Source organism: Mytilus trossulus, chromosome 12 (assembly GCF_036588685.1).
Source record: "Mytilus trossulus isolate FHL-02 chromosome 12, PNRI_Mtr1.1.1.hap1, whole genome shotgun sequence".
Lineage (NCBI taxonomy): Eukaryota > Metazoa > Mollusca > Bivalvia > Mytilida > Mytilidae > Mytilus > Mytilus trossulus.
Window position 1 is genome coordinate 35,040,137 of NC_086384.1, and position 27,994 is coordinate 35,068,130.

Sequence of the window (27,994 nt, forward strand, 5' to 3'; positions counted from 1 at the left end):
AAATATTTTTACCAAAATGAAACGTAAATCATGCAGCTAGGTCGGACTTGTATACAGGTACATATAATATATGCAAAATTATTTAGGAATCTAGTATGCATTGCTTTACTATTTCAATCAGTTCCTCATGGCAAGAATAATTACAATTACAATAATTGCAAATACGCATTTGAAAAATTTGAAAACAGCACACTCAAACGTATACTTTGTTTGCCTTCAAATCTAGATAATTGAGCAAAGATATACAACTGAAATTTGGATTAGATAATTATCAATTTTACTTACTGTTTGTCAAAGAATTGTGTTTAGAAAGTGGGAATGTGGATCTAGAGCAAGATGGTGAAAGAAAAAACTCTCTGATTCCAAGTTTGGTGAAGATGTTTTCAATGATTTCTGCTGGTAACACATCTGTTATTATCTCTGAAGATTGCTTTAACAATGATGTCAGTGAAAAATCTGTAAACACAACATAGTAAAGATAAGAGAAACACATCTTTTACCATAATGTAGTCTATGATTTTTACACATTAGTTTTTGGCAAAAAGTATTAATCAACAATGAGCAACATAAAAATGTTGGGCTGTAGCTAAAACTTTTATCTAATCCTTTATATTTATCAACTTTGACAGCACAACAATATCTGATATGATTAAAAGGAAAAGGAAATCATAATAAAATTTGTTGTAAATTGTAGCCAATTTATTTCAAGAACATAGAAAAAGACTTATTACCTTGTGGATAACCAGTTCCCCAGTCACAATACACTTTTGGCAACTTGGTATCCTTTAATACATGAATAGTTGTCAAACATTCTTTGAAAGTTTCAAAACAGAGACTGATATTCAAATTGATCTGGAATTTTTTCTCAGAAACAAGATCTTCTACCATATACCTTTAAAAAAAAAAGAAGAAAATATGACAATCTCTCAAATATAATAATTCTTTAACCGTATCATGAAGGCTTCCCATGAAAAAAAAAATTATGCATTGAAAAATGCCCAAATGACTGCACCCTTGCGCCAAAAGTGTGCATTTAAAATATGAACTATAGTCGCCTTCAGCTGAAATTCGTAGCGGTTATTGGTAAAAATAATCTAAACTATCAACCACTTTCACTCATGATATAGTTTTTCACATTCCATTCATAAATCGCCAAAAGAAAAACTACTACTGACCTACCTTTTAAGTGATTGCACTGTGATAATCCTGACCTTCACATTTTCCAAGACAATTTTGAATGTTGGAATACGCCATTGATTTTACCAGAAGTGTTTCCGTGGAGTTCAATTTCATAAAATTTGCATACAGCACGGGACACCTTATCACATCAATGAAAAGAACATTTCAGGAAACTGCGTAAGTGATGAATGTCATATATTAACACATGATCCTCATAATAACGAAAATGGTGGAATTACAATGGAAAACTTTCTTGAAAATGTGAAGGTCAGGATTTTTACTGATAACCGCTACGAATTTTAGCTGACGGCGACTATAGTCAGCAATACACCTTACTACTTTTGAACAAAAGTTGGTGTATATCAATGAGCAAAAAAACATAATTCAGAATAATTCTTTAATAAAAATCAATCTGAAAATTGTAGAATTCAGGGTATTGAACCATGATTTAAATTAAGTTCATATGCCCAAAATATAACAAGAAATTATAATCTGCATAAAAAAACTTACTCGATTCTAACAACATTCATGAAGCTTAATTTCTGTATGGATCCTGAAAAAAAATAAGAGGATAAATGTCTTGCCAGATTTATAAGTACAAGTATAAGTATTTTTCTAAAATTATTTGCCTAAAGCAGGACTTCTTTAAATTTTTAGTCGGAGTTGAAAAAATGTTTTCACCACTTATTCAAGTTATTATAAAACATTTGAAAATGACCAACGGGAAGGGCTTATTCTAAATAACATTATACCCCTTTAAATTCTATTTTTTAATTGTTGCGAAAAACAAATTCACTTATGCGTTAAACTATAGAGTGGGGTGCTCATTTTCGGAATATCTTTCCATGTTTTCTACGGTTTATGTTCAGGTCTTTATGTTTTTGAAGTATACTGATATTTCTATATGAAGATAACTTCAAATGCAAAACATTCCTAAGCTTGAAAACATGTTCGTTTGAAAATAATCATCTGTAAAGTTAGATTAAAGGGTGTTTGAAATTTCCTGATGTTTTGTCAATGGGGGACACATCTATTTAAAACCAAATAACTGCAGCTTTATATAATATTTATCTTATAAATTACATTATAGATGAACAGCAGACATGTCAAAGGTGTAAAAAACAGAAATTTTGGTCAATTAGTCAAAAAATTACTAAATTAAAACAGAAATTTAGGGCAATCAGTCAAAAATTTACTAAATTAAAACAGAAATTTAGGGCAATGAGTCAAAAAATTACTAAATAAAGAAGAAATTCTTTGAAAATCCTGTTTTTCATTCAAGAAATTGACCGAAAATCATTGTCCGTTTTCCTGCCATTTTTCAGTAAGTGCAGTAATTTTGTTTAAGTTTAAAAAATAATCACATATGTTATAAAATCATAATTTATAAGCATATTTCTTCCATTTCAGCCATCCTTTGAAGTTTTTACACCTCAAAATCATAAAATGGCGAAATTGTGTCCCAGGCAAATATGAGCCCCCACTCTAAAACAATTAAAAATACCATATGTATAATCTGTCAAGTTCAGCGTCTTCTGATATCTGTCTATCTGTAAATGTAACTGATGATTGCATGTATCCAGTTCAAATGAAACCTTGAATTTGTGTTGCAAGAAATCTACACCTAAACAACAATCAATGCCTAAACAAGATGGAAGGACGTTGCATCTGGCATCAGCAGGTAAGACTGGTAAAACCACATCCTCAAAACAACCTGGAAATAACATCAAATATTGACACTCATTTCATTATTTCATTTAATCAATTTCATTTCAAAAGACTGAAACAACTAAGTCATATATATCATTTTATTGGAACCCACCATTAATGAAGATAATAAACTATGGAACAATACACCAATTGTTAGCCATTTAAACACTAGGTTTCTCCCTGTATCCCAAAAGTCTGTCAAGTTTCATGGTCTTGAAACTAGCATTGAAGGCCGTACGGTGAAAATTTCTGGGTATAACCTTTTAAATTTGTCAATGCTTTTCAATTATTTTTTTAATGCATGTCTCTCACCTTTAATCCACCCATCTTTACCACTTTCATATTCATAGCTGCAAGAGTCACTGTTGAGATAGGATAAAAGTCCTAACTGTTCCATCATCTTCACAGCAATGACGTTGGGCAAGACTTCATTTCCATTTAGTCCCTCCTCAGCAAGAAATGTATCCAAAGAGAAATCTGTAATAATATTGCTTAACTTAAAAACATATTATAGAAATATAGCAGTATTAAGTGTATCAACCCAATATTTACATTGATATGGTCTTGTCATAAAAATTGTTAATTTAAAAAAATATATAACTATCATTAAATTTGTTTTTATCAGCCGAATTTCTTTCAATCTCTGTAGATATTTGTTTGAAAAAATACAAAATAGAATTAAATATTGACTGTTGACTATATTTTCCATAACAAACTCAATTCAACCTAATGATTAATATCATGAATGTAAAAAAATACATTATTACATAATAACATTATGATAATCTACCCTTTGTAAAGTATGAATCTGCTTCCCAGTCACAGAGAGGTTTAGGTATAACAGTATCATGGAAAACAGTAACATCATACAAACAGGAACCAGACCACTCAAAACATACACTGAGATTCATGTTGACAACAAGCTTCCTTTCCTCTTGTAGATCATCAATCCTGTACCTAAAATATTTAAGAAGACTTTTGAATTAATCTTGTACCAATAACAGAAACTCTAAAAATTAAATGTACCAGTAAACATTTTGGTGATAGAGACCAATATTTCAGTGATTACAAAATATTTTTGTTTTGCATCAGATTATTACTTACTTAAAATTTTTTAGTTTTTAAAATTGCTATATCCTGATCAGGCACATTTTTAAAGTAGAAATATCTGAGGATTTTACAAAACTACAATTCTATTTTTATAAACAAAAACATACGTTATTCTCAATACTCCTTTCAAATTGAAATGCTCTGTTTTACCTGAAGAATAAAAACAGTACAACTACATGGTACAATGTATATTACAGTGGCTGAATGAAAGCAAAAAATCATAACGAAGACAACTATCTGGTATGACTAAATTTCTACTATTGTACTTAAATTAAAGGCTCGTTTATCGCTTAGGAACACTTTGTATTGATACACACATGTGTTTTTATGTATATTTTCTTCTAAAACTTTCTTTCTTAGGCAATATTTGTTAAAGGCTACACAAAATAATATTTTGTGACTAAAAAAATTACTAGCTAGATAACTTACCAAACTGATAGTCCAACAAGCTAATAGGATCTAAAACAAGTTTTTCTAGTCCTACTGTCATGACATTGGTACACATGTTCACATCCAGGAAGGCATTAAAAGATCTATCCAGAAAATCTACATCAATACAACAGTCCACAGCTGTACAGTGAGAAGGAATCATACAAGATACAGTATTAGGAAGCGGTGTTAAAGATACGTCCAGTGGGCATGCTGAAATCAAAACAGAAATCATTAATTAACCTCTAAAAATCAAAGCTTTTTTTTTTCAATCAATCAATGTTTTTTTCTTTATCATTATCAGTAATATGTTAACAAATGCTAAACTGAATTACTCAAGAACAAACTCAGTGACATAAAGTTTACAGGTAAATTAATTAAATTACGACAAACTGACAAATTCCTATATTACCCAAATTTAATTTGTTGTCAAACAGTAACAACCAATATTGTAAACAGAAAAGGACAATCTTGGAACACTTCTTGGATAATAGTGGCTGGACTAAGTTTGAAGAGTTAATTTCTTTCTTATCTAAAAATAATTTTCTACACATTTCAATCTATTGTGAGGGTGCAAAACACATTTCAAGATATTTAATTAAAGGCCAATTTACACAACATGGCAAAAAGTCATATCAACCAAAAAGGTCAGATAACTGGAAAATATGGTCTAACCTTTTTCACAGAAGATGATTTTTAATACTTACAATTCTTCCAACCATTTAGAGCTGGACTGTACTTTACACCAGATCTCTGACAGGATTCTATATTCATGAGCCTACCAATACCAAGCTCATGAAATAACTGAAGGATTACCAGTTTTGAAATATGTTTTTCTGATGGAACATTCACTTCCTGAAGCCAGGTCTGTAGGGAAAATCCTGAAAAAAATAAAAAAAATATATAAACCATTTTTTTTATTATCAAATATAATTTTTTTAGGTAACTTACATTCCTTAAGTTCATTTATAACAACCAATTGTTGAAGGCTGTCAATGACCTATAGTTGTTAATTGCTGTGCCATTTTTGTCTCTTGTGGAGAGTTGTCTTATTGGCAATCATACACATCTTCTTTTTCTATATTCAGAAAATAAAGTCGGGGGAATTAAAATGACTGGTCCGAGTACACAGTTATCCTCCATTGATTTTCGTTGTCAAGACCCCCTTTACATAAAATTGTCCATATTTTGAGTTAGAGCTGATGAAGTTTTCTCTAATTTTGATATAAATTTGTCCCAAAAGTAGACCAACACACTGTAAAAAAATAAATGAGAAAGCGCAGGTGGGATTTTTTTTATTTTCATTTATTGTCTAAAAGAAATATGCACTACGAAATAACTGTGTACTCGACCCTACTATGTTCCAGTCTACTGTTTCAATAGCAGAAATACATCTTAAAATAGATGTCCTAAAATAGGAATGACAATTGTTGATTGCAATGTTCATTTTGATTTAATGTCAATAAACAAATATTCAGCATACAACTTACCTGTTCTAGAGGAAAATTGCAAACACAAAGAGTGTGTATCACTCATCTCTGAAAGGTACACATTTAAGATTCAAGAACCTACAGATTCCTCTTAAAATTGAGAACAAAAAGTTTTGCCTTTCTAGTAAAATATCAGTATTTTGTTTAAACAATCAACGTAAAAATCCTATAAACGACATACAATATGTAAATGCATCTTGTACCTGTAGTATCAAAATCGGTGTTGAAATCACATGGTATCTTTGGAAGAGGTGTATTTGTCAATACTATCCAATGGAACATGGTCTCTCCTGGATTAAACTGTACACTGACATTCAGACCGACTCTAAACTCATTAGCATCAACAACATTATCCAAACTGTAACTGAAAATAAAGAAACATAATTTTCTATCACATTTATTGGTATCACATACGAGTATATTCATGAAGCCTAAACAAATTTCTTCCATAAAATATTGTATTAATCTAGTAATGTTTGAAAATTTCAATACTTTAGTAAATCGATGCATCACAGTATTGTTTATAATTTGAATCATATTTTCTAATCTGACATATGACCAACATTCAGACCTAGTCAATTTTAAGTTTTGCAGATGAAAAGTTGGATTTGCTTCCCTTTATAAGAACACCTGATTATAGAGACATCTCTTGATTTGATGTGAATTTTGCCCACCGTTTTTGCTGTTTACTTAACCAAATTTGCTAAAGTTCACAAATCCATTAATACCCACATAATAAAAGAATCTGCAAAATATATTTACTTACTCTAAATATAAAGCTGAACCCAGTTTTAATCTGTCTTTTACACCTGTTAAAAAACAAAATGCATCATAAATATTTTTTAAATCAAAATTTTTAATTCTTATACTTTCATTTATAGTTTACATTATAAACTTTACATTAAACTATCCTGAGAAAGCTTTCATCTTTATACCTTTTAGGTTATTGTGCATTTCATTTATCTACTAGAATAGTCCCTGTCTTTATTTTCATTCTAATACATATTAGTAAACATTAATATAGTAATTAAATAAAATCAATAAGGAAAATCCAAAAAAGTCCAACAAAACAGGTTTTTTTCCAAAATTACAGTGAGGTTGCTGATGACCTGCAATGCTCACAATTCATTTTGTTTATTTATATAATTTATATTGTTTTGTTTTTTGACGAACAAAGCCATACTGTCATAATAATAACTTACCCCACTGAAAGTTCAGTAATGAGTATTCAAACTTCAGCTTTTCAATCATAAAAATAATGTTTCTATTGCAAATGTCAATATCCAGCTCAACATGAAAGTTTCTCTTGAGAAAGTCCACATTTAAGCAGCAATCTACAGATGTACAACTCTTCATAAGTGTGCAAGAAATTGGTCCTGATAATTGTGGCAACTGTACAGAATGGGGACATTCTGAAAAAGAACATTAGTTTTTATCATTTGGTCATAAATTTTGATCTTTAAGACAAAGCATCAATCATGTTAATATGCAAGCTGAATATGTGTAAATTTTCAGTAGTAAACTTTTCTTCCTGGGTATAAGTTTTAAAGTTGAAATCCTTGTTTGTTCTATTATATAGCTTAAAGATACAATACAAAAACTTTTTGCCATATTCCAGTCAACTAAAATCAGACTTACCCAAATATATTATAATAATGGTTTTTCATCCAGAGGAGATCATAAATCTGAGTTTTGCATAATCATATAGTACTGGTGACATTGTTTAAAAGGCAGTATTGGGGAATAAACAAGCCAATGACACAAAGCTTAACCTGATAAGCCTAATATTTACCCAGCACAAATTTTTACTAATGAGATATAAATCTTTAACTATTTTCAAAAATAACAATATTTTCAATCTTACCATTCACCCATGGACTTCCTCCAACAACACATTGAGGACTTTGTAGATTATCTGTTATACCCAAATGGTTCAGGATCTGAGTTATGACAAGGTCTCCAAGATTGTCATTAATAGATAGCCCTTTGTTACCAAGGAAATTACCCACAGAAAATTCTGTAACATAAAATGTGTTAAGTCTAGACTTAATAGTAGTGTCCAAATATATCTGGCACGTCATTCAAATACGTTTTAATTATGCAAGAAAATTCAGCCAATTCCTATTTTTCCTTGTCTGGTAAAAAGCATAGCAACTGTCATTTCATGGAAGATTTCATTCATGTGTGACTGCTCACAGCTTACTGTCACTAAATACTTTCCTAAATATATAACTTTAATTTGTTGTTATTTTGACTAGGTATTTTTGACAAATTGCAAATAAGAAGTTACCATGCAGTCTTTCCATAAGATAATTTGTACAACAAAACTAACAATGATCAAAAGGATATTTAGGCATTAGTAATATGTACATACAATAGACAAAACTAAATCATATTTCAATTAACATTTAGTAACTGAAAGTATGACTTATATAATTACAATGAAGCATTTTAAACTTAAATTCCATGAAAGAATCTGGCATAACTTTTTGTTCATGTATCCGAAGAGCAGATCTAATGAAATCTGTTGCAGTCCTACCTGATAAAGTGGAGCTCCATTTACAGAAGGTCTTTGGTAAATACACATCCTGAAGAACAACTTGCTGTATCAAACATTCATTGATTTCCAGACATACACTCACATTCATATTCACAAGGAAAACATCATCATCAACAAGATTGTAGATTGAATAGCTGTAAGGATAAAACATTATTGGAAAAAAAATAAAAGATTTTTCCATGAAATCATTATATCTTGACTTAGTTTCAATCTTCTGAAACATATTTAAATCATCTGAGTTATCTCCCCTTTAAAAACCAGTTTTACATCAGAACTTTAAAGAAACATAATAAGATTATATAGTTTGGTGGTCTTTATTGAGAATTGATGAGGTTTAATAGCATAATTTTTGTTTTTTGATTTAAAAGACCGACAAATCTTTCAAAATTCTAGATTAACAGACAGACTCACTTTTTTTTTTAATACTATTTGCATAAGTTTCCAAAAAATTGTTTTAGTTCTGAATAATGGTTCTAGACATATGGTTTGAGAGAAAAGTATAAGACGTAAAAAAGCAGAAACAAGAATGTGTCCATATTATACAGATGCCTCACTCGCACTATCATTTTCTATGTTCAGTGGACCCTGAAATTGGGGTCAAAACTCTAATTCTGCATTGAAATAAATTATTGTAGGTGGTGCATAAAAATAGAATATGACACATTACTTACTTGATAGTGAATAGTGATGTTAACTTGATCTGGTCTACAATGCCTAAAAGTATAAAATAGATATATTTCCCATCTTTTGATCTAAGGCATACAGAAAATAATAAATAAAAGGAAATTAAATCTTAGAATATGTCAGTTAAACACCATATTTTTCTTCTATAAAAAAAACAATATCCAGTAGTTGACATAAATAATTACCAAATTCATAATCAAACAATGAAATATCTATTTCATATTTTTCAATTCCAATTCTCAGTCTGTAAGAACAAGCATCAAGGAAAACAAACACATGGAATGATCGTCTTATAGGATCCACGTCAATACAACATTCTACTCCTGTACAGATATCTGGTATATGACAAGTCACTGGTCCTGTCAATGGCTGGAGATCAACAGATTTATCACAAGCTGTAAAAAAAAATATAAGGATATTAATAGGCTGAAGAATCTTTATGATAAGATTTGTCAAAGTGTAGTTTTATATCTTATTATTTTATTTTACTGTATAATATTGAAATTTAATGTTTGGTTTTTGAATTGCTTAAGGGTTCTTCTTTGCCACAGTGTCAACAAAACTGATCAGTAAAGTTATATTTGCAAGGTCATTTATTTCAAGAGAAGTCATTAATTTTCACCTATTTTCATATTTGTACAGGAAAAGAAAGAATATCTGCAGCAGACTTTCTGTACTAAAATCCTTACAGCACATCAGAATAAAACTTTCTTACTTGTATTCCATCCATCATTACTAGGACTATAAGGAGCATCTGTCCTGCTACACATTGGATCGGACAAGAATTTAGCTATATCAAGCTCCTCTAGAAGTAAATCTACGACATAATCTGTCACAGCATCTATTCTATTGAACTGAGTCCAATTCTTCAATGAAAATCCTGTAATAAAACAATGTTCAAAATACACTAAAGTATAAATCTTCATAGTTATATTATTTTTATCATGGTTAAATTAAAGAGCATTAAAAAATTCTTTAGGATTTATCTACATTGATTGTAAAAGTGCAAAATTAAATCATCTTGTTGTTTTAAGCATGTTGATTTTAGAAACCTGGAAACAGTCAGATGCCATCCATTGAAAGAATAGAACTTTGGTTTAAAAAGTAATTATTGGGAGTCCATTATCTTTCAACAGTGAATATTTACAAGTTATAATTTCAAAGTTGTGTTACATTCAAGGTCTATCAAAGACATACAAATAATTATACAGCGGATCCTAAAACTGTTGCATTTTTAAGACATATAAAAAAGACTTAAAAACGAAAAGTATTAATGTGTCAGGTACGGTATTAATTAATATGTCAGGTGTTACAACAATGAGGAATATGTTGTGGCGAAAATAACCATGAAGATATATCAAATAGGGTTGGGGTCTCATAAGCGTGTTTGGCCCCGCCGCAGTTTTGCGCCCTTCCCGGGTCGGGAGCCTCTGGCCTTTGTTGGTCTAGTATGATTTTAAATTTTGGTTTCTTGCGTGTAGTTCGGAGTTTGGTATGACGTCCGTTGTCACTGTACTATTATGCATATTTTTAGGGGCCAGCTGAAGGACACCTACGGGTGCGGGAATTCTCGCTACATTGAAGACCCATTGGTTGCCTTCGGCTATTATCTGCTCTATGGTCGGGTGGTTGTCGCTTTGACATATTCACCATTTCCTTTCTCAATTTTATGATAATAACAAAGATAGATCATACCTAGATCAAAAGTGCTATTTTGCCAGTTGCACAGTGGTTTAGGTAGAGAAACATCTTTGAATACATTGACTTTAAATTGACAGCTTCCATGGGATTCAAAACATACACTCACATCCAGGTTGACCAACAATAAACCTTGGGACTTCAGGTCATCTATGGAATAACTGCAACAACAAAATATTAAGGATTTTTTTTATACTGTCATACAAATGAAAGTTCTGTTACAATTAAAATCTGGCCTTACAGTAACACTTTCCTCTGCTATGTAAGTACTTTTACATGTTAAAGCAGTCAGATAATAAGCTTTCATTATAAGAATGTTCCAAGGGTTGGCTTTTTGAATATATTCTGTTTTGTTTATGAAACTTCCATTTTAGTTATAACTGCTTTTATGTTTTGAACATCTGTCATCAGTTTCTCTCTTTATTTTTCATAACACCACTGGTATTATAGTGAAACCTCTTTTATAGAGATCAGAGCTATTAAATCTAAAAAGTTTTTGTTTTCTAAATTTGGAATAAATTCAATTCTTCACACTCTATCTTCATGAATCCATCATAAATGGTAAACACATATTACAAAAAATCTTTCTTTTATTCTGTTTGCTAATACAATAAAAATCCAGCAATACTAGTAAATTTACACTTACTCTATATTCAAGATATTAAAAAGACTAAAGCTTTGCTTTTGGTCAAATTCAAATTCTAGAAGGGACTTCTTGTAAGTGAGTTTCTCTATTCCGATTTCAAAACTATAACTACAAGTATCCAGAATTAGATATACACTGATGGATCTGCTCAGCTGTTCTACATCAATACAGCACTGTATCCCTGTACAGGTATCCATCAGGTGACACGAGACAGGACCAGATAATGGTGGCAAACTTTTCATTTTGGAGGAACTGCAATCTGTAATTATTGAGAACAAAATATTTCAATGTAAATTGGTTTTTTTTAAATTATCAATTTGAAGGTAAATCCAACTCCAACTCAAAATTAATGTTTAAGTTAGCTGTTTAAAACAATAAAAGCCAAATTTCATTTCATTGACATCTACAATGCAGTGCAAGGCAGGATGAAACCCAGTTATGGGAATGTCAAAAGGCTGTAACTTATACCCAAGTAAACTGCACCAAAACTCATACAGCTGGAATCGGTGAATTTCAGTTAATGGCCATAAAATTGAAAAAGATCAACAGCTATGAAGTTTGTACTTATTCATTACTCAAATATACATGAGCTAGAGTGTTCATCTGTTAATTTGTCTATATATACAAGATTTTCCTATAAAAGTTCCAATGAAAAGTTAGTTACAAATAAGACAATAGTATATGTTTCTAGGGGAACAAATCATCTACTGTGAATTCATTTATTTTCGTGGCTACCAATTTTCGAGGATTGCGAAAAACTTGCTTTTTAGTCCAGTCAAACTAAAATTTAACCTCAAACTAATTGCAACAGAAAATGTTTTAGTTCTAATCTATAGCATTATGCCCTTTATACACACAGAAAAAAGTCCCATAAAATCTAACTTGAGGAAAACTCAAAATCAACATTTTTAATTTCCTATGGAAATTAACATTGGAAGGGGAGATAACTCTTACAAAAATGAGTCTTTTTTGGTAAGTTTTTGGTTGTGTTTCTTGAAATTTAGGTATAGTATGATACTTTGATGGGGTTGTAAGTTTGTATTTGACTAAATTATATAATCTTCTACTCATGAAATGTACCAAACGGAAATGTTATGGGTAGTTTTATTTTTTTCATGCATTTTTCATTAAAGAAATTGCAAATTTGAAGCTTTGTGACCATTTTGAAAAAATATTGTGAAAATTTGGTATTGTTTATACCTGCATATTATATTTTTTCAGCAACTTACCTATCTTAAAAAACTTTAAACCACAAAAAGGAGAATACATGCTTAATTATTTTGATTAAATTTGCGATTCTTTAGCTTGACATCTTGAAAAATTCAATAAATGGTGAACTAATGATTTACGAAATCGAGATTATAACTTGATAAAAGACACCTTTAGAGTTGTTTGTTATACTCTAAAGAACGCTAAAAAATCAAGAATAAATACATCCTGATGAACAGAAGCGGTAAAAATATAATTTTGTATCAATTTTTATTGATATTTCTGCCTTTTTTGCAAGAGTTATTCTACCTTTTCAATGCAAATCTCCATAGGAATTTTAAATGGTGATTTTTTTAGTCTTCCTCAAGTTAGATTTTATGGGACTTTTTTCTGTGTATGTTTGGGGTATAATGCTAAAGATTACAACTTTAAAATCTTCTGTTGCAATTACTGTCGGGTTAGGATCAAATTTATGCTAGATTGACTGGACTATTTCAAGGTAATGTTATTTCGTGGTATTGCAAAAGTCTGCATACAAGCTGATAGAAAATTTGTAATTCGATGAACATTCAAATTCGTGGTTCACCTGTACCCACTAAAACCACGAAAATTGGTATCCAACGAATTATTATGAATCCACAGTATTATCCTTTAATTCGATAGGAACAATTTCTGTCATATTTGTACCAGTGGAAATAAAGCAGCAATCAAAATATATAGTTTAATAAACTTACTGCTAGCCCATCCATCTGTGGATGACACGTATGGTGGCAGTGATCTACTACATTGTACTTCTTCAAGATAGGCAGATATTCCAAGTCCTTCTAGTAGTTTAGTTAAGAGTAACCCTTTCACTTCTCCAAGTATACTGTTTTCAGCTTTAAACTTCGTCAAAGAAAAGTCTACAGAATAAAAAAAATCATAATACATCTAAGTACTGAGACCATTGCAATAAAACTTTACCCTCCTTAAATATTTTACTAAAGATATGTCCTAATGGGTTTTTTTCTTCTAGAATAATTCGACAAATTCTTTAAAATGTATTTTTTTTCAAAAGTATTAAAATATCCAGGTTCACGTAATTCTGGACGTAATGTTCTGCAACTCATTTATTTGGGATGAGAATAAGGCTTCAGATATCACCTACTAGACAGTTCTAATGCTCAAGTACACCATTTTATAAAGTAAAACAAAATATAAACCAATTAAACTGCTTGATAACAATCATATTATAGACAACAATAATACATATATGGTACATTATTTTCTGATTTATGATCAATGAATTTCAACTGTGTATTTTGGTTTATAAAATACAGCATATTAATTTTATGTGGTTGCCATGTTTAACTAAAAGATTTTTCTTCTTTTTTGACTCATGATAGGAACTGCCTTATTTTCTCCATCAAATAACTTATTCTTGATTCATGCAAATTTTACCTGGAACTTTGAACCCTGCATCAGACCAGTCACAACCTAGTTTTGGCAGTTTAAAGTTTGCCAAAACTGATGTAGATATCAGACAGGCACCATCAGGTTCTAAACATACACTTAGTTTCAAGTTCAATAGATATTTCTTTTCTCCTTGTAGATCATGGATAGAAAATCTGAAAATCATCAATACACCACAGTTTATTACTGTAAATCAGTTATATTAATTCTAGGGCTCTATTTCCATGGATAAGGTATATATTGGATAACTATATATAAAAAAAGAAGTTTAATTCAACAAAAAAGAAACTTTAAAATATGTTCATATTTTTATACTCAATTGAATTCTTATGGTTCACTTAAGGATCTGAGGTAAATTTACATTCAATAAATTCTACCCACTATAGCACTGTCTTCAAAATCCGATTGTGCAAGTCAAGGTCGTTAAAAACTTCCATTTGTTGTTGTCTTCAAATTACCTTAATTTAATAACATTCAGCAGACTAAATGTTTCTTCAGTTCCTAAAAAAAAGAGAAGTAAAATATCAGTTTACTAAAATGATTTTGTTTAAAAGAGATTAATTTTCAAAGTTCATTGTCTATAAGTTAATGGAATCCTATAATATTGCTGTCCGTAATTATTAAATATATTTTTAAGACAATTATGCATTTACAGTTAAAGTATCTTGTGCCAAATCGCTCAATAAACCTGCACGAACAAATTAATCACCTTCTATTTTCTTTTCAAATTATAAGTTTAGATCTTAAAGCAAAATGCATTGAGTTTGTAATTATATATATAAGTAAAGGTAATATATTTGGTTAGGTTACTTGCTAGCCGAACCTTTGAAGTTGTTGTTAGGGAAGGTATACTACCCTCCTATAAAAGTAGACTAGTCTTACCAAATGACATAAAAATGTGGTCAACACTTTTAAATAACCTGTTACAAGTTTATTTTACGTGTATCACATTTTGTGTTATTTCTACATATGCAGAAAAAATATTGCAGATATTCCTTAAATATTATTGTATTTGTCCTTCGGTATTGCATTATATTTTCTTGAGCAAATTTCCTATGCCACCTCATGTATCATAAAAGCTCAGATTTATTTATATCCATCAAACATTACTTACCCCATTTGTAATTAATTAGTGGAATTTCAATATGCCTTTTTTCAATCCCAAAAGACAGCTTCAAATTACAGCCATCAATGTCTGCATACACTGTGAATGATTTCCTTATTTTCCCAACCTCTACACAACAAGTCACTCCTGTACAGTGGGAGGACAAAACACAGCTTATGGTACTGTGTATCTTGGGTACAGATACATTCAGTGGACATGCTGAAATTTAGTAAAAAGTTGATAAGTAAATATTTCAAATATTGCTGAGAATGCCATCTATGAACTCACCTAAAGCAACGCAAAATGTCAACTTTTCTTTTCAGATTTCAAATAAAGCATAACATTGTTGGATTTATTTCTGTAAAACTGGTAAACAAAATGTGTTAGTCTTAAAATATTAGAAAAATTTTACATACAATTTCATACTAGAAGGTGCATAAATAAAATGTGTGCAATCCTTCGTTAAAATTTCAGGAATCAGGGTTGAAAATTATTTCACATAAACTGTTATCACAGAGAGATGTTTCGCTTTTTTGTAATTTCGATAATGCAAATGTTGAAATCAAAATAGCAATACTTTAAAACATGTAAGTTATGCAAATATTCAAAATCAATGCACCATGACTTTCGGTATATGGCTAATCAATCTCCATGGAAATGAGATGTGCCGATGCTAATACAACTGCATACCAAATACCATTTCCAAGTCAATAAACCATAACTGAGGGGTAGGGGAAAAATAATCTCCATGGTAATGATATTTGCCAACGCTAAAACAACTACATTCCAAATATCATTGACCTACCATTAGTGGTTCCCCATAGAGCAACCTAATCACAAACTAATACATGAAAACAAAGCAAAAATTCGAAAGTCAATAGACCATGACTGAGGGAGTAGGGCCAAATAGTTTCCATGGAAATGAGATATGCCAATGCTTATACAACTGCATACCAATTATCACTAACTTACCACTTGTGGTTCCCCATAAACTGAACTAATCACAAACTAATACATGGTAACTAAGCAAAAGATTCAAAGTCAATAGCAGTGCTCTAGCTAGAAATCAAAAGGGGCAGGGTGCCAGTGGAGGGCAGGGCACTTTTTATGATATGAAAAGGCACTACTCATTTTTTTGTCTACGTTTCTGTGTGTATCACGAGTTAACAAATCTCTTTTTTTTTTTACTATATATGTTTATTTTTTTTAAATAAAGATGCTTTTCAACAATAGTCTTTATTTCAATGTTTGTTAATTATAAATGATATAGTTTATCTTCATTAAAATATTATGTTTTAACAGTTTAACTTCACTCTAACCATTATCCAAGAATATGTATTTCTTATTTATCTATAGAGGAATTTGAAATTCATCATATTTACCAAGTTGAATAGCATTACTTATTTAACAATGTTTAGAATATGGATTGCTAAAAGTATAATTATTAAGTAGAAATTGCAATATATTTTTTTAATATGTTCAAAGACAGTTAATATCTTTAAGGTAACATTATTATCTTATTATATATTCAATTGGTAATTTGTTCCTTTTTTTGCTACTAGATAATATTTTAAGAGCACAAATTTATAACAAGCTTTAACAGGGGAAGTAACTCCAAAATCAATTTCCACCATGTTTGCGTTAATTAAAAACTGTGCTTTTGTTGAGATGGCAGGCATTTCTGTAAAGGCATAGTTTTATTTTGATGACTTAAATTCAATTCTAAAGTAATGAAAGTCTTCATTTATACACTCTTCCATTGTGACTTGGAAATCGAAAATGCCGACCCAAGCTAAACACACTCGCTGATGCATTCATCAAAAGTATGACAAAAAATACATTGTCCTAATTAAATTACCTAGTTATTAACACCTTTGAAGTCTTTGTCATTGTAATTGATTGTAATGACATGATTAAGCTGGGGGCAATCACACAGGTGTCATATATGTAATTAACTTGGAGATCAGAAATCGATGAAACAATATTTTACCAAAACGGCACAAGACAATTTCGGAAAAAGACGTCAGGCCAGAAGGGCGCGGATGAAGGCACCCAGGGCGCGGCTGAGGGCACCCAGGGCGCGGCGCCCTTCTATTTTGGGCTAGCGAGACCACTGAATAGACCATAACTGAGAGAGTCAGATTTATTTTTATACAAGTCCATAAAAGTTAATGATTGATAAAAAAAATTCTTGAACGTTTCCCCACTGATTGTTTCAAATATAAGACCAAATGCATGAATATACAATCGAAGGAATATAATTATAAATTTAGGACGAGTCTCAAAAATTATTGAAATAAGTTACCTGTAGTATTCCATCCATTAACAGCACCTCCATATGGTATTTCATCCCTGTCACATGATTTTTCATTTAAGAATGATTTAATACCAACATACTCCATAAGTTCATCTGCCAGTGCTGATGTTAAACTTTGACCTATTTGAAGTCCTTTATTTTCCATCCATTCAAACAAGGAAGTATCTTCAAATATAAATATCATTTTGGAGAATTCTTTTAAACTAACTTCTGTTAAATCTCTTTGCTATATGGTTTAGTTTTTATAATCATTTTTGAAAAAAATCCATTATCAGGAAATCTGTTTGACTTTCTGTTATCATTTAGCAATTTATTTTCATATTCATTAAAGTATATACGATGCAACAGTCATAAAACAAAATCTTTTTTATTGCATAAAATTTTCAGAATGAAGCATTTATTAAAACATGAAAGCATACTTGCAGAGTTAAAATCCATCTCGAGATTACACAAAGGTTGAGGAATCAGTTGATCTTTAAACAATGTCAGTGTTGGATTACACACATTTTTCTCAAGACAAACACTGAAGTCCAAGTCTACTATGAATTTCTTTTGGTCTGAGAGCTTCTGTAATTTGAATCTGTTAAAAATAAAATATTAAGAATAGTTTCAAGTCATATATATATAGCCATAAAGCATAAATCATCATTTGGATAATAATACCAACATTCCTTTAAGCACAACACAATATTCAACCTTAAAATACTGAACTTTCCAAAACTGTATACAATGAAAAACCAAAAAAATTGATCAACACCAAAATTAGTGCATGTTTAGTAGTATTGAAACACAAACTTTTTTCCACCTGCACTATGTTCTTGTTAGATGTATTTCTATATGCATCCTTCTGATGAGTTTAGCCTTTTTCAACTGATAGTTTATAGTTCGTTGTTATGTGTTATTGTAACACCACTCTCCCATGTTAGAAGGAGGTTTGAGATCCCGCTAACATTTTTAACCAAACAACACCCCTCCCCATCCTTTCTGTATGTATGTCCCTGTCCCAATTCAGGAGCCTATAATTCAGTGGTTGTTGTTTATTGATGTGTTAAATATTTGTTTTTCGTTTATTCTTTATAAATCAATAGGCCATTAGTTTTCTCGTTTGAATTGCTTTACATTTGTCTTTTCAGTGCCTGTTTGAGCTGACTATGCGGTATGGTCTTAGCTCATTTTAAAGCCCTGACAGTGATCTATAGTTGTTAATTTCTGTGTCATATGGTCTCTTGTGGAGAGTTGTCTCATTGGCAATCATACCATATCTTCTTTGTTTATCTATAGGGTGATTCTAAAAAGAAATCACAATTCAATATGACATACTTTATTCTGAATATTTCCTGTAATCTTTCTTCCTTCACCTCACCTTAAAAAAAAAAAAAAAAAACCAACTTTATCATTTGAATCAACATTCATGAAAAACTATGATTGCAAAAAAAATTCAGAGTTAAGGTGGTATGGGTGTCTTCCTCCATCTTGGATTGTAAAAAACAGTGAACCAAAGGTCCAGATTTTCTATCAAATGAGCAAAATTTGATGCAGGAATGCAGATATTTAATATGAATTTTCATTAGAAGAACCAATTTATAAGAATATAATATATAAATATTAATATGTTGATTGCCATTTTAAGGGAAGGTAAATCTAAAGTAGTGCATTTTCAGAAGGATTCTACATGGAATTTTCCTATTCTGTATTTTATCCAAAAAAAACTCATGGTGACCCTATCTTTTCTTTTGAAATTCTCAAAGCATTGTCTGAAAGCTATAAATTCTTTAAGTATTTAACAATTCTATCATTTTTGTTAAGTTTCTAACCACAGAATGGTGTTTTTTTCCTGTAAAATCGATCCTTACAAAACATGTCATTTTGTTGCGTCCTGTATCTTGAGAAAATGCATGGTGACCTATCATTTTTATTATATACTTCAACATATATCAATAGATACTACGTTTTGGCAAAGTATGAACAAATTCTTTCATTTTTATTTTACACTCCCATACCACCTTAAAGAATAAAGATGTTAGATCAAACTTTACAACTGTTCAGAATCAAGAATCATACATTATTTTAGTTTCCACATAGAATATGTCTGCTTCATCTAGTGGAGCAGGAACTACTTTTTTATATACTTGAGTAGTACTCAAGTTAACTCACTCTTACTCAAGTTAACTCACTCTTACTCAAGTTAACTCAGTTAACTCACTCTTACTCAAGTTAACTCAGTTAACTCACTCTTACTCAAGTTAACTCACTCTTATTCAAGTTAACTCACTATTTTGTGAGATTCTTCTCTACTTAGTTTTCTATGTCTTGTATTGTTTACCATTGTGTCTACTCTTGCCTTAATGATTGAACCTCTATTGATAATTCTTTTGATTTGTGTCTTTATTGCCTATTGGTATCGTCTTAACATTTTTTTACATAAAAATCATGCTAAATTTAAGAATAGTTTTAAATACTTTATAGTCTACGAGAAATGAAACTTCACTAGTAATTTCAACCTGTTCTTTTTATATTCTCTAGTATTGACTATGGAAAAAAACACAATATAATTTCTCCAGGTAAAAATCTGACCTGAAAATCTAAAAATAAGTGCCAAATATACTGAAATTCAATACAAAACTTACCCCAAGTATAATCAAAGAAATTAATTTCAAACTCGAGTGTTTCTATTCTGCCTCGTATCTGGTAATTACATGTATCTATGTATAGGTTTATGTTCAGTGACAAATCCAGGTAGTCAAAGTTATAACAACAATCTATTCCTGTACAGTAATCTGGTACATAACATACAAGGGACTCTGGCAATTCTGGTAATTCTGTAACTGCTGGACAATCTGTTTAAAAAAGAGAATGCAATTTTATGAAGCTCTTTTTTAAGAATTCTTTAATCTTATACATGTGTTCCTGAGTTCACCTCATTTTCAGATTCCCTTGATACAATTCTATCTTATTAATAGTGGATAATTATTGTTATGCAGCATATTATCATGTATGTACAAAGCTCTGAAAAATACTCAGGCTTTAAAATATGCTAGTAGATATTTGAAGCCTGGCAGTATGAGTATGATGCAAACTGGAGAAAAAAAATCATCTTCAATTTTTATTCATAGGCTTAAGCTTTCACCCATTTATATTTTTCAAAGTATATCTGAAAAAGTTAATTGCATCTTAAAATTCGTCTAAATGCATCTAATATGGTCAAAATATAACATTATATATCATTTACCATTTTTCCATCCACCTGAAGAAGGAGAGTATATATCATTTCTATGACTACAGGGTGGAGACTTCAACAGAGTGTCTAATCCAAGCTGTTGTAGCAAAATTCTAATAAACGATGGCTGCATCTGATCAGTTAAATTAACTCCTAAATTGTCTGCCCAATTGGTTAATGAGAAATCTGTTAAAAAAGACAAAATCAATTGATATTCCCTGATTTTAGATTGTTTCTTAAAGCTAGAAATACAACTCATTTAGCATTACTCATATGCAAGATTTAATATTTTTTTTAAATCTCACTACTTGTAATACATGCATGGTAGTTATAGCAGTCATAATTAAAATAAATTAAATCTAAAAAGTTTTACTTTTACAGCAATATTAATGCATTTAGTGTGTAAGTAAAGGTAATATCTTCGACTAGCTTGCTTGCTAGCTGAACCGTGAAGTCATTATTAGGCTAGGTATACTACCCTCCTCGAAGAGTCTACTGTAGTTCGACATATAACCAATCTCTTTGACCGTAGGACTAGACTACTCATAAAGTAAGCTAGTCAAAGATATTACCTTTACCTACACACTCAATGCATTTTTAAACTAACTTGTTGCTCAGTCAGATATAAAATTGTGTTATGTTCCAGGTGACAGTTTATGTCACTAACTGAATATTCATCATTATAGATATAGGAAGAAATGCTTACCTTTCAGATCAATAACAGCATCAATATCACAAACAAGTTGGGGTATCTCTGTTTTGTCAAATATTTTCATATCTAGGACACAGTTAGATTTGTCATTTAAACAAACTTTTACAGCTAGATCTAGAATTAGTTTCTTCAAATTTGGCGGCTTCTTAATAGAAAACCTGTAAAATAATTTGATGAATTAATAAAATACATACAATTTTAAAAACTTTAAACTATTAAAAAAAGTTTTAAGACATTATACAAAAACTTTGAAAATATGAACAAATCTTCATATCTTCCAAAAATAAGGGAAATAATGGTATTATATTATGCTCTGTCAACACTTACTCAACTACAATTACATCTTGTGCTAAGGATATTCTCTCTGTCTTTCCTAAAAAAAATATCAAACTTTGATTAGCATATTTACTGAGTTAAAATTTGCAAATCAAAAGTACATAGCTAGAAAATATTATTGGAAGCTCACAAGTATGGATAAATGTTCCAGACTGTATGAGTATTTGGACTGTATGCATATTTTTCAAAATACTCACACGGTCTGACTAATATTAAAAAGTTTGTCAAGTTTATTAGATACAAAAGCATATAACAGATCAACATAACTTAACTCTCAAATTAATATAAAATAGTTCCATAGTAATTGAATAAACACTTTATATTTTAACTTTTTTTTAAATTCACGCTAATTTTGAATCTGTTAATCTCTTGTATTTAGCATGTCGATCTGTAATACATTAATTGAATTATGATCACTGAAATTGAAGATATCCGAAGTAAATATAATGTGGGAGGACAATTGTTTTAGAATATCAAGTTAGAAACTTTACAAAAAATGTAAATGCAACGGATCATGCATGAACTGCAAACATGTAAATGTAAAAAATATAACGTAACTTGTGTTACCTTGGAAGAGAGTACCAGAATAGGATTCAGATATACAATTAAACAAATACAAATGTATTTAATTTCAATTGTTCGTTTGTTCATTTTATCCATCTAATTGTAATAATAACAATTTGCAAAACTAAAAATAAAAATTGTGATAAATATAATGTTTGTTAATCCAAAAACAGCTCGTACTGGACCATGCAGGTATTCTCATACGACCAACCGTATACCTATAATCGGACCATATACGGTCTAAATATTTGTATGGTCTGGAACAGATATATAAATCATGGCTTATGAAAGGGAGACAATTTACATTGTTGATGTCATTTGGTAAAAATAAAATAACAGGGTTATTTTGATTAAATAAAAAAACAGTCCTGCGTCATATATTTTGTTTTTATTTTTCTAATCGGTCATTAGGCCTAGAACAACAAAATTTCATGATATGATAGACTTAAAATTATCATATTCAAAGCAATACTAAACTATGGCACAAGTTTTTTTTTGGTTTTTTTTCCCTTGTTTTTTTTTGCTCAGTGTCACTGACTTTGAGATGAAGAACTGCAATTAAAGGGCTGTCCCTTTACTTTTGTGTGTATTTGACTGCATGTACTGATTTTGTGTCAGGTATCGTTCATTTGTTTTTCTATTATATATCCTACGTTACATACCCCATTCATAGTTAAAGAGTGAAATAGTAACATTTTCTGTATTGATTCCAAATGATATCTTGTAGTCACAAGGATCCAACACAAAGAATGGCCTAACTGTCAATCCAAAGAAAGGAATATTGGCACAGCAATCAATTCCAGTACAGGATTCTGTAATGTGGCAGGCTATCTGGTCTGCCAAATCTGGACGATTAAACATACTCAGTTGACATTCTAAAAGTAAAAAGAATATTTCAAACTTAATGCTTATACATGTATTTAATTTCTTTGTCATGTTAAATTTTGAGACCTTATAATGTCACTCCTTTTTTTAATAGAATACCCATGAAAAGTGACAATAGTAAAAAAATAAATCATGAAATAAAAGCAGTTATATATTTAAAAAGTTTTTTGCACAAACTATCAATAGACAAATCTCTTTTTTCCAACCAGTTTCTATGTCCTACAACAAAAAACAATTCATACTCTATAATACTGTTGTCAGTTTGGCTTTACATACAGTAAGTATAGATAGACAAATGAACAAACCTATGACCATACTGACATACAAACTTTAAACCAATTTAAATTAAACCTTACCACTGTTCCATCCCTGAACACTAGGTGAATAAGGATATCTTTCAACATCACATTTAGGACCACCAAAGAAATTAGTCAGATGTAACTGTTCAAGGATAAAATTCACCGCAGCATCTTTTAATCCTTGGTTAATATCAAGGTTCACTTCATCTAACCAATTTGTCACAGAGAAATCTATAAAAATATAAAAAATAATACTTTATTCAAACTAAAGCTCTTTTTTTATCCTTTTCAATGCTTATAGACCGCAAATAAAAAAGAAGAGAAAAAGCAAACTTTTCAATTGAATAAATTTAATACCTATTGTCCTCTGTGGACTTCATTCAATGCATAAGAGATGTTTAAACTTTGCCTACCAAACAAAATTATTCCCTAATTAATTCTCCTGTACAAAAAAAAAAATCTGTACCAAAAAAGAATCTTTTTTTATGATAATACATGTACAAATTCAAATAAAGTACCCTCAAACTGTGTAGAAAAACTTTCAAAAAAGCAGACTACAAAATTGTTATTCTTGTCTACACCACATTATATATGATGAATTTAAAACTGCATGCATTATTACTGCCCATATCCTTTGTTTTTATATTGCATCATAAACAAACCTTATAATTATCTTCTTGCATAACATATTTGTCTTTGCACTAACTTTCCAAAACTTTCTTAGCACTATTTCAAATCTTTTGTTTTACATATTTATTTTTTTGACCTTTTGAATACTGTAAATTCAGAAATTATTGCTTGCATTTACTATTGCGATTTTGTCATTTTACACTTGAATGCGATTTTAATTTTTAGGATTTTGGGAAAAGTCATGCTTAATTCAGTTAAAATATTACAAAATGGGAGTTTTAATTATTGCGTTTACAACTCATTCGCATTATTCGCAATAATAAAAACCTCGCAATAATTTCTGAATTTACACTATTATATAATTAATAACACATAAAACATATACCTGTGCCTGTAAAATTTCTGGAGCAGATTGGAATTGCATGCTGGTTTAACACTGGAAACCCATTTTCTGGGAAACAATACACTTGATCATCCATTGGAAGACATATATCTATCTTCAGATCTATTACAAATCCCCGTCCATTGTCAAGCTTATCTATTCTGTATCTTTAAATATATAGATTAACATAAAGCCTGTAAATTTAATTATTCATCTAAGGAAATGTGGCCCGAGTGTTCATAAAATGCTATGACCCAACTATCATACACATTGAGCATCATATGAGATAAAACAATGAGGACGATTCTAGAGTGTTTAATAAAATCAAGAAAAAAATGAAATTTGAGAATAATTTATATGACAGCACAAACAGTGTTGATCATTTTATTTTCCGAATATATAATCTTACTCTCACTTTTTTATTGTCATGCAGTCTTTCAGATAACACATTTTTTAATCATATCTGAGTTATAGCTTACTTTTGTTAAGATGTCAACAAACTTCATCAAATATATAAAGGTGGATAATTTAAGAACATTATTGGTTGATTTATATACTACATTTTGAGGCATATACAACAATGATTCTCTAATAAAAATATTATACGAAATACGAAATATTATATTAAAGAAAGCTCAATTATGAACATAATCATTAATAGCATAGATACAACAAAAAATAACATTTATTATATTTTTATTGTAATAAATACCCTATATTGTGGCTAAATGTTTAAGTCCATTTACTTTTCCTTTACTTGAAATAATCTTACCTTATGGTAATAGGAGCAGCATCCCCATTTCCTATTTCCAATTTATTTTCTATACCTATATAAAAATATAAATGACAAGTTTTACACTGAAAGCAGTTCTTATATCAAATGTAGTAATTAAAAAAAAATACTTAAAAGATATTTTTCAATAGGTATATACAAATATCTTGGATATTCAGAAATAACAATTGTCCTATCGCTGTTAAGTTTTGTGTCATTCACACGGCAGGTCTCTTGTGGAGAGTTGTCTTATTGGCAATCATACCACTTCTTCTTTTTGAAAGATTCATATCAGGCCTTATATATATTTTGTAACGTCACGATCATCGATGCATTTTGATTTTGACTTTAATTCATTGAAGTTGAATATCTTTTTCCATTACATAAATTTTATGATACCATTTGTTTATTCTTCATGCCAGAAACTTTTTGAAAACATTACAAGCTTTGGTATGTTAGAGCATTAGAAATGTACTATTGTTCCTATATAATAATGTTTGTTTTCATACCAGTTGAGTATAATAATAAAAAACCCACATCTCCTTGCATACTAAACAGATATATCATGTTATGGAGGGTATTTGCAAAAAATACCAGTCGAGAGAATGTTAAATTTCACGAGCCGTAAGGCAAGGGAAATTCATTCTCAAGACTGGTATTTTTGGCAAATACCCCTCAAGAACATGCTATATCTGTTTAATTACACTGAATATTAATGTTCAAAATGCATTGATGATCGTGACGTTACAAGTGTCCAGTCGGACAGAGTATTTTTTGGCAAATACCACGGCAGAGAGGATAAAAAACGCAAATCATTTTGGCCAATACCCCGGTCGTGTTAAAAAATGAACGATATTCATTTGATAACAGTAAATTGGTGAAAAATACACTGGCTATCAACCAATCAAAATCCAAGATTCTTACATGAGGTGTAATTAATATGAAAAATTAATCTAATCTATTGACTGACTGATGTCAGACTAGCAGAATTATTTACCCCAGTCATACTCAAGTAAAACCATCTTATGGTAGTATGATCCAAAACTTAATTCAATTTCAAAATCACAAGGACTTAAATTAAATCCAAACGGAATATTGTATGCAACATCATCTCCATCAAATGGCAGCTTAAAATTCAGTCCTAAACAGCAATTGAGTCCTAAACAACTGTCTGTTAGTTCACACTGAACTATGTCTCCCAATGAATTTGGTATTTGTAAGGTGTTGGTACATTCTACAATGAAAAAGTTATAATGTTATTATTTATAAGTAATTGTACTAAAGTTTTAAAGAGCCTGTGTTGCTCAACTGCATTGTCGACAATTTCTGTTTTGGTAACAACAGTGCACATGCTAAAATGTTCATTTAAATTCACAGTAATACAGTTAATATGACTTTGATTTTATGTTAAAGTCTTAAAAAGATAATGGTTTTAAGACAATCACATAAACTTAACCTTTTTAAAAATCCATTGCTATTTTAAGTTTCTATCTATCTAGTATAAATACATGATATGACAATGGTAAAGATAATTATACAGCAATAACTCCTACAATAAATTGTCGGATGATTAGGGTAGAGTTTAGTATATTGTTTATCTAGTCTTGCTGATCATTGTTGCTCTCTATTCATTATAGTTTATATAATATAATAGTCCAATCCCTCAGAATGTTGTTGCAATGAACTCCACACATACATTTATTTATGGAGTTTATTTTTTTTTACTTTTAAAACTTTCCTCCAAAACTTGAAAATTACCTTTTCCAGATTCCAATAGTTGACAGGAGTCTGTGAAAATATCCTAAAATTAAAGTTAAAATTGTGTTTTTTATTATATAAAATTCAAAACAGATAGATATTCTCGTTAGAATCCCTCCCTTCCAAAAATAACGTTTGAATATGTCAAAATCAAAATGGAAATTCCCTTTGCAAATTTTATAGAAATCACACAAAAATATAGCAGATAATTCAAAACATACTTTTTGAACTTTCTTATATGGGGTATAAGAACTGTGCTATTACTTTGTCAAATTCTTTTTCTACTCCTTAAGCAAGTTATTGTTATATGTACAAATGCTTGACAATTTTAATCCTTGTAAAATTGATGTTGTAATTATACTAACCTCAATTCCTAGTCTTCTTAAAATAATATTAAATGCTCCTTGAGTTAGACTTCCACCAATAGCATTCACCATATCAGAAATAGAATCCCCTCCTTAAAATTAAAGAGAGCTTAATTCTCAATATATATATTTATTTATCAAAATGCATGGGAAATGTGTATGTTGAAGGAAAATTTCTAAAGTAAAGAATAACGCACATGAGAACAAAGATTTAACTAGTTTTTATCAGTGGTTATAATTATAGAATACCCATTGCTTTATTTGATTTGCAATTTTCAACAATGAAAATTATCTCAATTAAAACTAATAATTTACATGCCAAAAATATACTGTAAACTGCTTTGATAAATTTACTTTGATACTAACCAGGCCATGTAAAGTTTTCATTGCATATTGGTATTGGAATTTCTAAATCCTGAATGAACATCATATCATCAAGAATACAGCTTCCTTCTATACATAACTTCATTCCAAAATCTACTACA

The 27,994-nt window shown here is 30.0% G+C and overlaps 1 protein-coding gene across 1 annotated transcript; it reads right to left on the minus strand.

Annotated features, from left to right (window-relative positions):
- Window positions 1–1,685: 1,685 nt before the first annotated feature.
- Window positions 1,686–27,978, minus strand: LOC134692401 (uncharacterized). Its single transcript, XM_063552850.1, has 35 exons — window positions 27,876–27,978; window positions 27,510–27,601; window positions 27,145–27,187; window positions 26,384–26,620; window positions 25,387–25,441; window positions 24,618–24,781; window positions 23,660–23,833; window positions 23,081–23,293; window positions 21,513–21,584; window positions 20,819–20,992; window positions 20,217–20,426; window positions 18,910–18,952; window positions 18,009–18,169; window positions 17,578–17,754; window positions 15,282–15,491; window positions 14,626–14,668; window positions 14,156–14,322; window positions 13,450–13,617; window positions 11,507–11,765; window positions 10,858–11,021; window positions 9,878–10,042; window positions 9,348–9,557; window positions 9,150–9,192; window positions 8,458–8,612; window positions 7,783–7,935; window positions 7,121–7,330; window positions 6,685–6,727; window positions 6,122–6,282; window positions 5,136–5,309; window positions 4,429–4,641; window positions 4,107–4,149; window positions 3,680–3,846; window positions 3,202–3,366; window positions 2,684–2,893; window positions 1,686–1,732 (listed from the first exon to the last, which is right to left on the minus strand). The coding sequence occupies exons 1-35, from the start codon at window positions 27,976–27,978 to the stop codon at window positions 1,686–1,688; spliced, it is 5,088 nt and encodes a 1,695-aa protein (XP_063408920.1).
- Window positions 27,979–27,994: the final 16 nt, after the last annotated feature.

What these genes read in the sequence shown, in the direction of transcription:
- LOC134692401 (XM_063552850.1), bottom strand. Translation starts at nt 27,978, where the DNA reads ATGAAGTTATGTATAGAAGGAAGCTGTATTCTTGATGATATGATGTTC. An exon ending in CAGAAATTTTACAGGCACAG is followed by an intron (nt 23,834 to 24,617) that starts GTATATGTTTTA and finishes ATATTTTTATAG; the next exon opens with ATTTCTCTGTGACAAATTGG. An exon ending in TAATGGATGGAATACTACAG is followed by an intron (nt 15,492 to 17,577) that starts GTAACTTATTTC and finishes ACTAAATTTCAG; the next exon opens with CATGTCCACTGAATGTATCT.